The 18,216-nt window shown below is 38.8% G+C and overlaps 1 protein-coding gene across 6 annotated transcripts in view; it reads right to left on the reverse strand.

Annotated features, from left to right (window-relative positions):
- TAX1BP1 (Tax1 binding protein 1) overlaps positions 1–18,216 on the reverse strand; it is a 63,216-nt gene that overhangs the window by 8,753 nt on the left and 36,247 nt on the right. For all 6 annotated transcript variants that reach the window (XR_004970831.1, XM_036327755.1, XM_036327754.1 and 3 more), the window contains one exon: positions 16,042–16,113. Coding sequence is in view for 5 of the 6 variants with exons in the window: in XM_036327755.1 (XP_036183648.1) it covers positions 16,042–16,113 (72 nt within the window). In the remaining variant the exon portion in view is untranslated. The remainder of the gene's footprint in view (positions 1–16,041; positions 16,114–18,216) is intronic.

Genomic DNA, 18,216 nt, shown 5'->3' on the forward strand with positions numbered 1-18,216 from the left:
ACAAATTTTTGTGCACCGGGCCTCTAGTCTATAGATAAAAAGGCTAAGTGACCTTTACAACTGAATTACCAGTTGCTATGATGAGCACTGACACTCAATGCAGGAGCTGCCCCCTGGTGGTCAATGCGCTCCCACAGCCAACCTCCTGCAGTCCGTCCCCCCGGCCGGCCAACCCCGATGGCCCTGATTGGTCCCTATCACCGGCCAGAACAAGGGACCCCACCCGTGCACAAATTCATGCACAGGGCTTTTGTATATAATATAGGGTTCAATACTATCCAAAGTTTCAGGCATCCACTGGGGTCTTTGAATGTACCCCCAACCCCACCCTGAGGACAAGTGGAGAGACTACTATATATTTAAAGTGTACACTTGGAAAGGCTGGTTATAAACTTCTCATAAATGCCTCTTCCACATATAACAAAATCAGAAAGCAGAATAAAGCCTAATAAATTTTAAAATTTATTGGTGTCAAGAAAGTGCACTTTTTATTGAGCTGAGGGAAAACTGAATCTCTTAAAATTAGCTATTAATAATCAAAAGCCAAAAAACCATCCCAGATTGTTCCCTTAGTAAATCCTATCAAACAATTAAGAAATTTATTTTTTTAAATACTATTTCAGGTGTGAGGGGGGAATACTACATGATGACTAAGTGGGTTTTGTCAGAAAAAGCAAATTTAGTTTAACATCCAAAAATCAATGTAATTTACCATGTTCATAGGTTTAAGGAATAAAACATATTTCCATAGATGCAGAAGAAATACTTTACAAAATTCAAGTCATTCATGATTTAAAAAATAAAAATCTCAACAAAATAGAAATAAAAAGGAGTTTCCTTACTCTGATAAAAGACATCTACAAAACCTCTAGTTAACGTTAATGGGGAAAAACGAAATGATCCTACCTATGATCAATATTGGCAAGGTTGTCTGCTCTCACCACTTCTATTCAACACTGTACTAGAGATTCTAATCCAGTGATGACGAACCTATGACACGCGTGTCAGAGGTGACACACGAACTCATTTTTTTAATTTTTCTTTGTTAAATGGCATTTAAATATATAAAATAAATATCAAAAATATAAATCTTTGTTTTACTATGGTTGCAAATATCAAAAAATGTCTATATGTGACACGGCACCAGAGTTAAGTTAGGGTTTTTCAAAATGCTGACACGCCAAGCTCAAAAGTTTGCCATCACTGTTCTAATCAGTGGATTAAGGCAGACAGATTGGAAAGGGAGAAGTAATACTATATTCACAGATGTCATGATCATAGGAAATTCTAATGAATCTATTAAAACTAGAAGAATGAATGAATTTATTAGCACGGTGAATACTACACATGGTCAATATATAAAATCAATTCTATTTCTACATATAAGCAACACACAACTTAAAAAGGAAAATTTTTACAATTCCATTTTAGCATCAATAAAATTACTTAGGAATAAATTTCCTGAAAGATTTGGAAGGCCTATACATTAAAAACAAACATTACTGAGCGAAATTAAAGAGAACTTCAACAATTAGAAAAATATACCACATCCATGGATAGGAAACTTAGTATTTTTAGGCTTTTAATTCCCTCCACATTGATCTATAGATTCAATGCATTCCCAATCACAAATCCTATGAGGCATCTGTATAAACTGACAAGCTGATTTCTAAAACATAGTAAAAAATTACAAAGGCCCTGAAATAGCCCCTTTTCTAAAAGCAGAACAAAGCTGGAAGGCAACTTGATTTCAAGACTTATGAAGCTATAGTAATCAAGAGAATATAGTATTGGCACGAAGATAAACATGTAGATCAGGGGTTGGCAAATGTTTTCCATAAAATGTCAGATACTAGATATTTTCAGCCTGTAGGACACACAGTCTCTGTCAGAACTATTCAAATCTACCAGGATACCTAAGTGGATGGGCATGGCCATGTGCTAGTAAACATTATTTACAAGAAAAAGGCCACAAGACTTATTTTGCTTGTTAAGCCTTAATTTGCTGACCCCTGATATAAATCTTTTTTATTAACAGAGTCCAAAAATATACCCATACTTTTAGTTAATTTTCGAGAAAGATGCAAAAGTAATTCAATGGAGATAAAAAATGGTCTCTTAAACGTATGATGCTAAAAAACTGGCTATCTGTATAGAAATAAACCAATTTTGACTATGTCATACCATACCTAAAATATAATTTTAAATACATCATATTTAAAATAAAGCTATAACTACTGAAAGAAAAAACAGGAGAAAATCTTTGTGACCTTGAGCTAGGGAAAATTTTAAGATAGGACACTTATAGCATGAATCGCTAAGAAAAATATTGCTAAACTGTACTACTTCAAAAGTAGAAACTATTGCTCTTCAAAATATATGTTTTAAAAAGGAAAAGGCAAATCACAAATTAGGAGAATATATTTCCAAAATATATGACAAAGGAATTGTATTGGAATATATAAAGAACTTTTAAAACAAAATATAACCAAGAAACAACCAACCAATTAAAAAATAGGCAAAAGAGCTGAACAAACACTTCACCAAAGAATATATATGAATATAGATTCTTATATATTCTTACATAAAAATGTAAGTATATAAAAAGATGCTCAACATCACTGGTCATCAGGGAAATTAAAACTAAAACCACAATGAGTTAACACTACTCACCCACTAGAATGACAGAAATTAAAAACTGACATTACCGAGTGTTGGTGAGGCTATGGAGAAATGGAATGCTCATCCATTGAAGTGAAAATGCAAAATGATACAGCCATACTGAAGAACAATCTGGCTGCTTCTTAAAAACATACACCTACCATATAAGCCAGCAATTCCTAGGTATCTACTCAAGAAAAATAACTATGTCCACATTCTTGTATGAGAATGTTAATAGCAACATTATTCATAATAACAAAATAATCCAAATGTCCATCAGCTGATAAAAGAATTAATGTCCAAGAACTGGTTAATGGTTCAATTCTGCATGCTTGCATTTATATGAAATGCTAGAAAAGGCCAAACTATATGGTAAAAGAAAGCAGATCAGTGGTTGTCTGGGACTGGGGGTTGCTGGAGGAGTATAAAAATGAACATGAGGAATTTTGTGCAGTAATGGAAACATCCTATAGCTTGAATGTAATGGTAGTTATAGAACTATGTATTTGCCAAAAATTTATCAAATTGCATGTAAAATGTATTCATTTTAATTACATGTAAATTGTACCTCAATAAACCTGTTTTTTTTAAAAAAAAACCACAAATATGTATTAATAAAGGAAATAAGAAAATAATTTCATCTGTAAAGTAAAATTAAGCTGATTTTGCTGACTGCCATCCCTTGGGAGTAGAGATAAGACTCTATGTTAACAAATTTTTATATATATAAATGTTCTTAAAATGGAATAACTCATCTTTGAGAGCAAAACTGGTAAACATGAAAAATGCAAGTCAATTTAGGTGTGAGAAGAAATACAGGAATTAAAAGTTCCTTCAGCCAAAACCGGTTTGGCTCAGTGGATAGAGCATCGGCCTGCGGACTGAAAGGTCCCAGGTTCGATTCCGGTCAAGGGCATGTACCTGGGTTGGGGGCACATCCCCAGTGGGAGATATGCAGGAGGCAGCTGATCGATGTTTCTCTCTCATCGATGTTTCTAACTCTCTATCTCTCTCCCTTCCTCTCTGTAAAAAATCAATAAAATATATTAAAAAAAAAGTTCCTCCAGGAGAAACCAAGATGGCGGCATAGGTCAACACCAGAAATTGCTGCTTCCCACAACAAATTCAAAAATACAACTAAAAGACAGAACGGACATCATCCAGAACCACAGGAAGGCTGGCTGAGTGGAAATTCTACAACTAGAAGGAAAGAGAAAAGCACACTGAGACTCAGAGGAGGTGCAGAAGTGCAGAGGTACGGAGGCGCACGTGGCAAAAGCCGGCAACTGAGGACGTGGCTGTCTTTTTGAATCGGGAGGCAGTCACAAGCCCCCGACTGCTCTGAACTCCAGTTCCGGGTGAGCCTCTGGGGACCCAGACTCATACAGGGAGAAACTGGACTGTCTGGCAGCGGGCAGAACTCGGAACTCGAGAGCAGCTTTCTCTCGGGGGTGCTTGCAGCGATTACCAAGGGACATTGAGACGCCGGGCCTCTTAGGGTAGGATGAGGATCAGCCATAGCTGCTTGCTCCGCCCTGTTGTTTCCCTGAGACCCCGCCCCACCCAGGTTGCGGTAGAGGCTTTTGCAATCTGAAAATTACCTAACAAACTGCAGCTGGGCCAGACAGACCCAGAACTTCCAAGAGAAGGCCCAAGGCCCCACAGCAGCTTGCATTGCTTCACAGCTGGGCCTCATTTGGGCACCTCCAAACCCCAAACAAGGAAGGGGAATCTGCAGATCTCTTCGTAGCTCCTGCTGGGTAGCCTCAGGCAGAGGCTAAATTAGCACCTCCTTAGATCCAAGAGCCAATGTACCCAGTGGTCAGAGTGGGACCATCCAATTACAACTCCTCAGATCCATAAGGGACACACTTAGGGGGCAGACTCAGTCAGCACCAAAGCCCCATTGAAGCAAGTCTTGCCTCATAAGGGTGTCTTCAGCACAGAAGTTCTCCCACCGTAGACACAGCTGACTCTCACAGCCAATTGGCCTGGAGGTCAATTCCTCCCAGTGATGCCTACAACAATCAAGGCTTAACTACAACAAGACTGTGCACAAAGCCCACAAGGGGGTGCACCAAGAGTGTCCACCTCAGGTAACTGGGGAGGCTGAGCCACTGGGCCCTACAGGACACCTAGCACACAAAGCCACTCTACCAATACAGGGAAGCATAAAAAATGCAGAGACAAAGAAACAGGTCACAAATGACAGAAATGGAGGAAAGCAAATGACTGGATATAGAGTTCAAAACCACACTTTTAAGGTTTTTCAAGAACTTTCTAGAAACCACTGATAAATTTAGTAAGACCCTCAAAAGATCTGGTGAGACTGCCGATAAATGTAGTAAGCCCCTCAAGAAATCTAGTGAGACCCTCGAGGTTATGAAAAAGGACCAACTAGAAATTAAGCATACACTGACTGAAATAAAGGATATTATGCAGAGTTCCAACAGCAGACTAGAGGATCGCAAGAATCAAGTCAAAGAAATGAAATACGAAGAAGCAAAAAACACCCAACCAGAAAAGCAAAATGAAAAAAGAATCCAAAAATACAAAGATAGTGTAAGGAGCCTCTGGGACAGCTTCAAGCGTACCAACATCCAAATTATAGGGGTGCCAGAAGAGAGCAAGATATTGAAAACCTATTTAAAGAAATAATGACAGAAAACTTCCCCTACCTGGTGAAAGAAATAGACTTACAGATCCAGGAAGCGCAGAGAACCCCAAACAAAAGGAATCCAAAGAGGACCACACCAAGACACATCATAATTAAAATGCCAAGAGCAAAAGACAAAGAGAGAATCTTAAAAGCAGCAAGAGAAAGACAGTCAGTTACCTACAAGGGAGTACTCATACGACTGTCAGCTGATTTCTCAACAGAAACTTTGCAGGCTGGAAGGGAGTGGGCAAGAAATATTCAAAGTGATGAATGCCAAGAACCTACAACCAAGATTACTTTATCCAGCAAAGCTATCATTCAGAATTGAAGGTCAGATAAAGAGCTTTACAGATAAGGAAAAGCTAAAGGAGTTCATCACCACCAAACCAGTATTATAGAAAATGCTGAAAGGTATCCTTTAAGAAGAGGAAGAAAAAGAAGAAGAAGGTAAAGAAAGATACAAATTATGAACAACAAATACACATCTATCAACAAGTGAATCTCAAAATCAAGTGAATAAATAATCTGATGAACAGAATAAACTGGTGATTATAATAGAATCAGGGGCATAGAAAGGGAGTGGACTGACTATTCTTGGGGGAGAAAGGGGTGTGGGGGATGCAGGAAGAGACTGGACAATAATCGTGCACCTATGTGGATGAGGACAGTGGGAGGGGGGGGATGAGGGTGGAGGGAGGGGTGGGAACCGGGTGGAGGGGAGCTATGGGAGGAAAAAAGAGGAACAACTAATAATCTGAACAATAAAGATTAAAAAAAAAATAAAGTTCCTCCAGGTGGCTCAGTTGGTTTCTAACGTTGTTCCATACACCAAAAGGTTGGGGGTTCGATTCCCAATCAGGGTGCATACCTAGGTTGCAGGCTCAATCCTCAACTGGGGCATGACTGGAGTAGGTATGGGAGGCAACTGATAGATGTTCTCTCTCTCCCCCTTTCCCTCTCTAAAAATCAATAAAAACATACACTTGGGTGAGGATTGTAAAGCTCCTCCTAAGCACATGAAGAGTACAGAAGACATGTGTAACATATTGCAGGATTGGTAAGTGAATGATATGGATAGAGCATAGGATGCATGAAGAGGAGGAGAGATGTAGCTAAAAAGACAGGTTGGTGGTCAAATGTGCCAAATCTATGTCATACAGTTTACTACAATGGGCCTAATGGTTCTTGAACAATAACAACATGGTAAACTGGTCTTTGTAAGGTTAATCTAGCAAAGCTATACTGGGCATACTTGAAACTAAAAAGTTGGGGGCAGGGGAGATAGAGCATGACATCAGACTAACCTAATTTGCTCACCAGTTCCAGCACTAATAACCCTGAGAAACTAATCTTCTCCAAGCCTCAGAGGGCTACTGATAAATGCAGGGATGTTTAGAACACAACAGTCCCTCAATAGATGCTCCCTCATCTGCTATGTTTCAAAAATTGCAAACATGCTATTTATAATAGCTCAGAATTGTGAATAGAAAAAAAAGAGAAAGTAAAAAAATATTTCAAAGATGATTTGAGAAAATAGAAAAAGGGTACAAAAGGAGCAAAAAAGTTAGAGATGATAAAATACTTCTGCAAAAGTTTAGGCAAATTAATTAGAGGAGTATGGTTAAGTTATTCTGTGGGCAAACAATAAACTACTTAAATGGAGTCAAGGGTTTCAGCAAAGATTTATATGCATGCACTGGTACAGTCAAGCAACTTCATTGAGAGTTCTGACCTAATAAAGAATTTACTCTAAGTTAATATCCTCTCCTCTACCATAAAAAAATGCATAAATCCTCTGCAAGTAGGATGCAGGGTAAGAAAAGGACCAGTAATAAGCAGCTTGGATTTCTCATGGGGGAAACTGGAGGCGGGATAAAGAGACATGGCCAAAATAGCTATGGTTAGGTTGTTTGGCAAATTGGAAGTCTCAACTCTTGACTTAAGAGAAGATTCTTAAATTTGCATTCACAACACCCCTGCCCCCAAAGGGTCCATGTTTAGAATTCAGGAGATCCATGAACTTAGAAGGGAGGGAAAATTAATATCTTCTCACTAACTTCTGACTGACATTTAGCATTTTCTTTATGAATGTAGCCAAAAAAAAAAAATACAGCAATTGTTGCTGTACCTTTAATTGTCACCTACAGAAGTCACAGATATATTCATTTCATATGTCACTGCAGCTGTCTCAAAACAGCCATTCTATTAATCACTACTTTGAAATTATGGTAAATAGACATACTAAACCTTATTTAACATTTTAATAAGCAAGCACATATACTCATATATCACAAATTTTAAAAAATATTTTGATAACTATTTCTTAGAATTTATTTTTTTGTGGTTCTATATATTTTGCTTTATTCATTTAAAAGTATTTTCTGAAAACAGACTTCACCAGACTGTCAAAATACCCTTGCAACAAAACTGGTCAAGAACCCACGTGGGCCCTAGCTGGTTTGGCTCAGTGGATAGAGCATCAGCTTGTGGACTGAAGGGTCCCTGGTTCGATTCCAGTCAAGGGCAGATGTCCCAGTTGCGGGCTCGAGCCCCAGTAGGGGGTGTGTAGGAGGCAGCCAATCAATGATTCTCTCTCATCATTGATGTTTCTATCTCTCTCTCCCTCTCCCTTCCTCTCTGAAATCAATAAAAAATATTTTTCAAAAAGAACCCATGTGGGATCTCCTCCCCTATCTTAAAAAACAATCATTAACATGAGTGTAGCTATCTTACCTGAGCAAAACAATATTAAGCTGATTTGCAGTTCTCTAAAATAAAAAGCCTCCACAATTTAAGAAACAGATTTTGTTAGAAGTCCTCTTTGACAATTTCAGTTCCAGGGAACACAAGTTTGCTTTGCTGGTTTTCCTTTGCTAGAGAGAGTGCCTAAATCTTTCTTTTTTCCTTCAGGGCCCCAAAATGTCTCACAGTAGCCATAGTTTTACAAATTATTCGTACTCCAACTGTTAAATAGAAGGAACAATGTATTGCTCTTATCTGCCACATGTGATGCTGTGAGAGTAAGGGAGAACAGACATTAAATGTTTTGAATTACTTTCAACTCTGAACAAGTTGTTCAAGGTATAAAATCCTCCTAATTTTTTCTTTTATCACTTCCAGGCAGCCTCTAAGTTATAGCAAAAAGGTAAACAAATGGTCGTCTATATTATTTTTATAAGATCAGTTCTTCGGGGTCATTATTTAATCATCATGCTATTATTGCATTTCAGTAGAAATGCTGTATTTCTACTGATGTATAATAATAAAAGCGTAATATGCTAATTAGACCGGACAGCTGAATGACCTTCCAGACATCATTCTAGACAAAGCCAGGGCTGCAAGGGCCAAGGCAAGCCACCGCGGCTGCGAGGGCCGAGCCCCTTGAACAAATTTAGTGCATCGGGCCTCTAGTGATTCATACTAGTAAGTATATATTCCACATCTATATGTGTGTGTGTGCGTGTGTGTGTATATATATATATTTTAATTATTTTTAAGTATTACTATATATAGAAAACTCTTCCATTCTCAGATGGAAAGTAGGTCATCTGGAAATATAAAAATGATGATTCAGAAAAATCACTAATCAGGTATCTAGTGTTAAGGAACATTTGAAAATTTTTTAATTTAATATTTGTTTTGTTTTTAATATGTTTTCATTGATTTTTAGAGAGAGAGGAAGGGAAAGGGAAAGGGACAGAGAGATAGAAACATTGATGAGAGAAGCATCATCAATCGGCTGCTTCCTGCACGCCCCCTACAGGAGATCAAGCCTGCAACACAGTCATGTGCCCTGACGGAAAATGAACCTGTGACCTCTTGGTTCATGGGACGACGCTCAACCACTGAGCCACACCAGCTGGACTTAAGTTCCTCTATTAAACTTATACCTGGGACCTGTATTTTTATTTCATAGGACTTATTTATAATTTGAAATTAATATTTATGTGCTTACTTATCGGACATTTGCCTCCTCTTCTGCTTAATTGTAAGGTCCATGAAGACAGGAATTATGTCTATTTATTTGAAGTTAAATATTTGTTGAATGAATAAACAAAATGGGGCAAACATAATTTACAGCATTTGCTTAGAACAACGTTTGTTATAAGAAATGTACAGGAATCAGCAGTTTATTGTCAGTTAATACCCCCACCCTATAAAATGCATCAAAGGTAGGGCCAGTTTACTTTCTATCTGCTGTCTTATGTTACTAGTGATTTTCTTGCTGGTGACACTATAGTGTTATATTACTTCAAAAGATTGTTTTTTTGTTTGTTTGTTTTTTGAAATATATTTTATTGATTTTTCACAGAGAGGAAGGGAAAGGGATAGAGAGTTAGAAACATCGATGAGAGAGAAACATCGATCAGCTGCCTCCTGCACACCCCCAACTGGGAATGTGCCCGCAACCAAGGTACATGCCCTTGACCGGAATCAAACCTGGGACCCTTCAGTCCACAGGCCGACGCTCCATCCACTGAGCCAAACCGGCCAGGGCTTCAAAAGATTGTTTTTAAAATAATTTCTATGTGCTATTCCAAGGCCTTGCTTAATTTTGTCTTCTTCCCTAGTTTTTCTCAGAACCCTCACCTCTACCCCAATTCTTTACAAAGTTAGGACTAAGTCTTTTTTGTTCAGCATTGAAAACAGACCCAGGCAGAGTGCCTAGAATAAACCAATTTAGTCTGGGAGATCAAAGAAGGCCTCTCTGAAAGAGTCATTTAATCTGGAACTTAAGGGTAAGTCAAGAGTGGTAGGAATAGTTATAAATAATGAGAGAGAAATAATTTGAATTCTGGGATATACTTGAAAAAATATCACTGAGGAAAGGAGGGAAGGGTATTACGGTTGGATAAATAAAGTAAGATGGCCAAAAGTAACAATTACTGATGATGGGTGAGAAGTTCAACAGAATTTATTATTCTCTCTATATTCATATATGCTTAAACTCTTCTTTAAAAAAAAGTTTTAACAAAGTAAAGAATTATAGACAAGACTATTCCTGGCAAAGGACATAAATGAGGGTCCTGAGACGAGAAAGCAATTGGAGAGTTATAAGGCCTGGGTGACCAGAACAGTTTTCACGGTGTGGTCCCACAATAGCAGCACCAAGTACTTTTTAGAAATGCAAATCTCAAACCACACCCCAGACCTACTAAATCAGAAACTCTGGGAATGGGAGCCAGAAATCAGTGTTTTAATAGCAATACAAGTGGTTTTGATGCAAGTTTAAGTTTGCGAACTACTAAGAGACTCGACATCAGTGGTTCTCAACCTTGGCTGCACAGTAGAATCACCTGGGAATCTTTTTAAAATCCTGATTTCTGGGCTTCATCCTCCGGAAATTCTGTTTCTTTGTTATGGGGTGAGGCCACAACATTAGTAACAAAGAAACAGAATTTCTGGAGGATGAGGCCCAGAAATCAGGATTTTAAAAAGATTCCCAGGTGATTCTAATGTGCAAAGTTGAGAACCACTGTTCTACATAGAAGATAGTGAAACAGGAAATTATGGCTTACGGTGGAACTAGAGATAAATGGAAGCCAGTCATATAAAATATGAGAGGCTATGTTACAAATTTTGGCCTATATTCTGATTGCGAAGACCATTAGGAGTGGTCGGTCAGCTTTACATTTTTAAAGGTTACACTGCCTATGGTTTATACAACTTTTTTATCTGAGTCAAAAACAGAGGCATGGAGGATGGCAGTGTAGGACATGTGGCCCCCAGTCCAATAGTTCCCAAGTAACTTAATCCTGACAACAATCACTTCAGTGAGTGTGGAAGTAGATCTATACCTGTGAGATGACTGAGTCCCAAGTGATACCCTGACTATTGCAGTCTTGTGTGAGATCTAAAGCCAGAGGACCCAGCTAAGCCACACTAACAGAAAGTGCGATTACAAATGTTTTAAGCCAGTGATTTTCAACTGGTACGCTGCAAGAATTTTTAAAACATGCAATACTTGACTATCTAGTCAAGGGCACTGACTTTTCCCCTTAGACTGTCAAATCCTATATCCTATGTAATAAAAGGCTAATATGCAAATTAACTGAACCAAGGAACAACCAGTTGCTATGACGCACACTGACCACCGGGGAAGACGCTCAACGCAGGAGCTGCCCACTGGTGGTCAATGTGCTCCCACAAGGGGAGCACCGCTCAGCCAGAAGCTGGTGAGCGCAGCAGTGATAGCAACAGCCTCTCCCACCTACGTGGTAGGCAGACATCCTCTGAGGGGTCCCTGACTGCGAGAGGGCTCAGGCTGGGCTGAGGGCCACCCCGTTCCCATGCCTAGGTGCATGAATGTCGTGCACCGGGCCTCTAGTAAAAAAATAACAGCCAACAGAACAACTGCCATCTGGTGTGAAAAATTATACCTATTTTGTTGTCAAATCGGCAAAAAATATGTTCTTTTGGTGTGCCACATGATTTTTAGTAATTAGTTTATGTATGTCTGCCATGAGATGAAAAAGATTGAAAGTCTCTGTTTGAAGCTACTAAGTTTTTGGGCAATTTGTTACACCATTTGGTTAATACAATCATCATATTACTTTCCATGTGTGATTTTAGCCATTTATAGCACCACAAAATTTATAAATGGTTATAATCATTCAGGACTGTCTCTCTTTCAAAATCATGTATGAAACTTTAAAATAAATAAATAAATATATATATATATATATATATATATATATAAATATGTAAAATGTAACATATTTTATATATATTTTTATATATGAAATATACATTCGTGTGTGGGGGTGGGGGGTAGTCCCCTCAGCCCGGCATGTATTCTCTCGCAGTCTGGGACCGCTCGGGGAATGTCCAACTGCCAGCTTAGGCCTGCGGGGAGCCGGCCTAAGCCTTCAGTCGGACATGCCCCAAGGGGTCCTTAGCACTGCCATGGAGACAGAAGAGGCTCCTGCCACCGCCACTGCGCTCACCAGCCATGAGCCTGGCTTCTGGCTGAGCAGTGGTCCCCCTGTGGGAGCACACTGACCACCAGGGGGCAGCTCCCGCATTGAGTGTCTGCCCCCTGGTGGTCAGTGCATGTCATAGCCACTGGACATTCCACCATTTGGTCAATTTGCATATTAGCCTTTTATTATATAGGATATGTAAATGTATAAAAATAAAGTATCATGATTGCTTCTAGTATTATCTCTAAGCACAATATATACTTAAAAGTTAGGTTTCTTATTAACAATCATGGAAGTGAGACAGCAGAGACCTGTACCTGGGATCCCAAGGATACCAGATGGCCAGAAGAAACACAGATAAGCCAACCACAAGAATGTCACCACCCCTCCACTCCCTGCTCAAAAATAATGGCAGAATTTTATCTTCCAACTGCTTGCTTCTCCTACCCTAACATGAAAAATCCCACAAGCCTGTCTTTTCATGAAAGCCTGCTTTGTCCCTAGCTTATAAAAGCAGCCACATGGAGCCAGTCAGTTCAGGGCCTTCCTTTCTTCTGTGCTGCCACCCTTGTGCTTGAAAATAATCTTAATAAATCTGGAAATTTCTCTAGGACCTCCTTTTGATTTATTTCTCTCTTGGGGAACCCAAGAATCCGAATGCTGGTAACAAAAGCAAATACGTATTTCAAAAAGCTGTCCTAAGCATTTGAATATATGTATTCAACTTATCACATCTGATTTGATCATCATTTTAAATTTATAGTACAGCTGACCAAAACTTATACCAGAAATAAAAATTTTCTTACTCTTCATTTGTGTTCCTATTGCTTTAATTATCTTTAATCCACAGTTTAATTGCTGCAGTCTTTTTTTAACCCACTTGCTATTTTGTGTTACCACACACTGAAAGTGAAAGAGAGGGAGAAAGATGAGGGAGGGGGAGAGAAAACTAATGCCAAGTAACACATGAACACAATATACTGAGAGCCTAGTGGACAAAAACAAAAAACTGCAAACAATCTTGAATTCTATTTTTAGTAGGTTTCCTTCTCATAGTGGTATGGTGCGAGCAATTCTGAAACTATTTTACATGGATTACTGGATTTAGCAAGTAAATAGATATATTGACACTGTTCAGTGCCAGGATTCTTACTGTGGACAAGGTGTACAAATAGCAATCGAGGAAGGCAAGGAAGAACCCTGTGAACCTGGACTAAAACTCTTATCTAAAATGTAAATGTTTCCTACTTCTGTCCACTGAAAGAATCTAGAAGCAATAAAAACCAGTAAAAATGTGCACACCTAGGCCATTGTTTTGATTTCTACGTTAGTAAGGAATCACACCTCCTTGAGGAAATAACTGCTTTCAGAGTGAGACCAGAGCTTTTTCCTTATAAAACAATGGCCAATCCAAAGATGAGGTAAGAAATGTATAAGAGGAGCTAGACTATCTTGCAGTGTTGTAAAGAAATGAAGTGCTCAAAAAACCAAAAGCATTCTTTTGATACCTAGACATATCAGAAAACAGTTTGAAGGTGCTCTCCCTAACCAAATCTAGGACTATGGAACATCAAATTAAGAACAGTAACAAATTCTAATCCACTGACTTTTTAAAAAGAGTTTATACTGATGATTATCTATCAGGTAGGAAAGCAGGAAAGTAGGTACGCAGATAGAGATGGATAGACACAGGCCCTCAAAAAAAATTAAAAAGACATATATACTTACATACATATACAGACTTTGTGATATAAAAAAATCGATTTGGTTTTTGTCTCCAATTCCTGGCACAAGTCCTAAAACTCTTGGAATTTACTAAATCATAGGAGTGTCTTGTTCATAACAAGTCCTTTTAAACTTGAGACCATCTTGAATTCATGCAAACAAGATGACTACTGGTGGACCCTCAGATAGATTCATGGGAGGGGCTGGTCACCAGAAGGACTAAGCACATGATTACAGAGAGCTAGAAATTTTAGCACTCACCAGAGATGGGAGGGAGGTTGAAGACTGAGTTAAATTGTTTTGCCAACAATTTAATCACACTTGTATACTGAGACGCCATATTAAAAGCATTTACACTAGGTTTGGGGAGCTTCCAGTTGATGAACACATCACTGTGCTAAGAGTGCCACATGCCTGGAGAGCATGAAAGCTCTGCAGCTCTCCATCCTCACCTTGCCCCTATGCATCTCTTCCATTTGGCTGTTTCTGAGTTGTGCCCTTTATAATACAACTTTATAATAAAGTGTAATAATCATAAGTAGTATTTTCCTGAGTTCTGTGATTCATTCTAGCAAAATATCGAAGGGGGAGCAGGGAGCACGTGGGGCTGAACCCTTAACTGGGTCTGCAATAACTTGAATAGTTGGTGTCCAAGATGAACTGAATTGTAGTCTATCCAGTTGACTGATGTCAGAGAATTGTTGCTGGAACATAAATGAGGGCAAAGGAAGGTTCTTCCTCATTACGGAATGCCAAGGGACATGTAGGGAGGAAAGTGATGGATTTGAAAAGTCATAATTTTGCACCTATCACAGTCATGTCATCCAACCTGGAGGTCTATCTAGCACTTTTGAGTGGTGTTTTGTTGGTATTTTTTACCACGTACCATTTTGGAATATTATCATCGGTCACTTAAACTACAGATTGGTTCAATGAATTATGAAGATCTTCCAAATGCTGACACATTTCACTAAATAGTTATTTAACCTCAGAGTTTTAATATTACCAATCTCATTAGTAAGTCTGTAAGCCTTGGGAAGTATCGAGCTTATGATAGCAGATATAAGGTTCCCAAAATTCTAGTTTGCTCAAAAGATTGAACTTTATCATTGACACAAATACTATCAATTTTTTTTCCTTAAAGTAACAAGCTCACTCATTTCTTTTCAAGTAATGTCTGCCATATACCCTAGTCTGAAAAAAACAAATTCTATTAGTTATTCTTTAAAATAGAAATAATATGCCATGAAAAAGAGGCTAGTTCAGCCTATAACTCCAGCAATTGCCCAAGTGCTTTACCTTAAAATAACCATTGTACTTCATTAGGCAACAGAAGTGCTTTGGGGGTACTTCCCATTTCATCACACGGAATATTTAAAAGATGTATACCCCAGGATCAAACTTTAATAAAGCAGCTTTTTTTTCTTTTAAACTGTGAATGCATGGGTGGGATGACTACAGTAACTATTAATGCTACTGCCTTGGCATAAATTAGTATGTCAGCAGTTTCCCACCACTCCTTTTGCACACAGTGTGCAAATGTAACACAGTGGGAGTGGGGTGTGAGGGGTTGAGAAAATAATATTGTAGTATTATAAAAAGAGTTTTATCTTCATAGACTTCTAAAAGGAAATAGAAACATCCCCCCAAAAGGACCACAAACAAGCATTTTTTACAATACAAAGGTATGCTCTGATTGAATGTTAGGTCATGCTATAAATCATTTAACAACTTCTAAAGCATTTCCTATTACAAAAGAAAACCAGATGAATACATTATATAGACTTTAAAATTTCTTTACTATTTTCCTAAATTTGAACATTGTAAAATCTGTTTTATTGTTAAATATAAAGACTAAGCTAAGTTTCAACATGTAAGCATTTTCTCAAACTATGAGGTAAAATATTTTAAAATACTTAACAAAAAAACATTTTCCATCTAAGAGTCTCGACAGTGTTTTCTTTATTCATTAACTATTTTTTTAAAAAACCACCCTCACATGAACTATAAAACTGTCTCTTCATAAAGCTGTATTACATACAAAAACATTTTTTAAAGAGCATGGTTCAATACCTTCTCCCTGGAGAGGTTTGCCAAATGTGAAGTTAGACCATTTATTTCTTTGTCTTTCTCTGCCAATTGAAGCTGAATAAAGAAAAAAAATTGTAATTAATTTTTTCATTATCTACTCTCTCCTTAAACTTCAAGAAATATTATACTGTTATTACCATATCCATATGTTTTCCTTGGTTCTTATTTTTTACATCTGTGAATTACTTGTCATTACTGACCAATTTCCCTTACTTTTAAAACTTCTCTCCTTTTTATATGAAACTGCACCAACATTGTCATTCTCTCATGCTCTGTGTGTCCACTTCTTCACAATTACAAATACGTTATTCCCCAAAGTATCTTCTTTGGCTTCTCCTCTCTATATTCTCTCTGAAAACTCCCTTTCTTCTATGCTTTCAACTATAACCCTCATGGGAATAAATCACAAGCATTAACTCATGTGCCACACTCTTAAGTTCCAAATCTGCCTTTTTAATTGATGGTTAGACATGTTTCACTGCTATCTTTCTGCCCTGCAAGGGCAAAATGTCTCAAATCTACTTTCCTATTTTTTTAATTTTATTTTTGTTAATTGATATTATCAATCTCAGAGCCTACTGTGATTGAAGCTAGGAATTATGTTAGAATGCTTCTCCCTTCACTTCTTCCTCCCCTCCCCAAAATTTTCAGATTCTCATTCATTTATTCATTCATTCAACCACCCATTGTTCATCTACTACAGCATAAACATTATAGATACAAATACAAATAAGATTACTCTTCAGCAGTTTGTCCCATAAGAATGTCTTCCAAAGGTTTCCTTGATAAACTCATGTCCTATTCAATGGTAAGTGACCAAGGAAGGTAGCAATTCATCCTAAGAATATTTCCACCTCATTTTCTTGCCTTCAAAAACCCTTCCCACCTATAAATCCTCTCTGCACTCCCAGACTCACTCTAGTTGGGTCCATTTTCTCCCTAGAAAAGTCTGAACAGCAAAATGCACCCAAATTTGGCTTTGATCTGTCTTTTAAGTCTCATCTACTCCACTACAGTTCCCAGATGATGCTCTCTACTTCTGACCTCCAAACTTATACTAAAGGCCTGGTGCACAAATCCCATGCACTGGTGGGAAGCGTGACCTTCGGGAATCAGCCCACTGTGGGAGCGCTGCTCATCCCGGTCAGCCAAGCAGCTGTGGACCCACCCTCTGAGCGGCTGCTCCCTGGTCCTGCAGCTTCAATGGAGCTGGAGCACTCACCCCTCCAGGGGACCCAGTCAGGGCCAGGCTCAGGGACAACAGCACTGAGAGGCAGCGGAGTAGGCCTCAGTCCCACGGTGGTCATGAACCTGCCTCCCAGCCTCCAGGGTCAGCTCTGCGAACCCGGAGGGAGCACTGTGAGGCCTGCGGGTGCCCAGAGGTGGCAGCAAGGAGCGAGGAGGCAGCAAGGAGCAAGGAGGAGGAGGCTAGGGGGTGAGGAGTCAACGATCTCAGCCCGGGTTCCTGCCCGTGGCCCAGGGTTCACAGCAGGAGCAGCCGTTCACCCAGTCAAGCGGCACACTGACTGTGGTAGCACACTGACCACCAAGGGGCAGCTCCTGCATTGAGCATCTGCCCTCTGGTGGTCAGTGCACGTCATAGCTACTGGTCAACTGGTCATTCTGGTCATTCTGCCATTCCGTTGCTGGGCTTTTATTATACAGGATAACAACGCTTATCTGTTGGCTTAGAATGCTGTGGCTTTCTTTTCCTAGCTCTGCTTCTTCTCCCCTCCACTGGGTCTTACAAAGGTCTGGTTTCTCCATATGTCTAACTCTTAATTCAAAATAGTCCTAAAGAACTCCGACTTATTCATCACGGTTTGCCTTGTCTGGTATGAGTGCTTGTCTGTAAACAGTGAAAAATAAGGGTAAGGGCACTAAACAAAAAGCCAAGCACCTTTACCAGCTGTTATAACCTTAAATATATTCATTTTGGTCATTAATGAAGTGAAAATACTATTTAGCTCCCCATTGTTTGCAGATGATAACCTAGGCTGTGAATGTGAATATCACCTTTACACTTCTAAAAATCCCTACTAGTTCACAAACTCCTTAAGAATAGCATTGTAGCTTACTTTATGAAAGATCACCAGACTAATAGCTAATATAGTCCTTTACAAATAACTGGCTTCAATAAGTCTTTACCAAATCATT

This window comes from Myotis myotis, unplaced genomic scaffold, assembly GCF_014108235.1.
Source record: "Myotis myotis isolate mMyoMyo1 unplaced genomic scaffold, mMyoMyo1.p scaffold_m19_p_11, whole genome shotgun sequence".
Classification (NCBI taxonomy): domain Eukaryota; kingdom Metazoa; phylum Chordata; class Mammalia; order Chiroptera; family Vespertilionidae; genus Myotis; species Myotis myotis.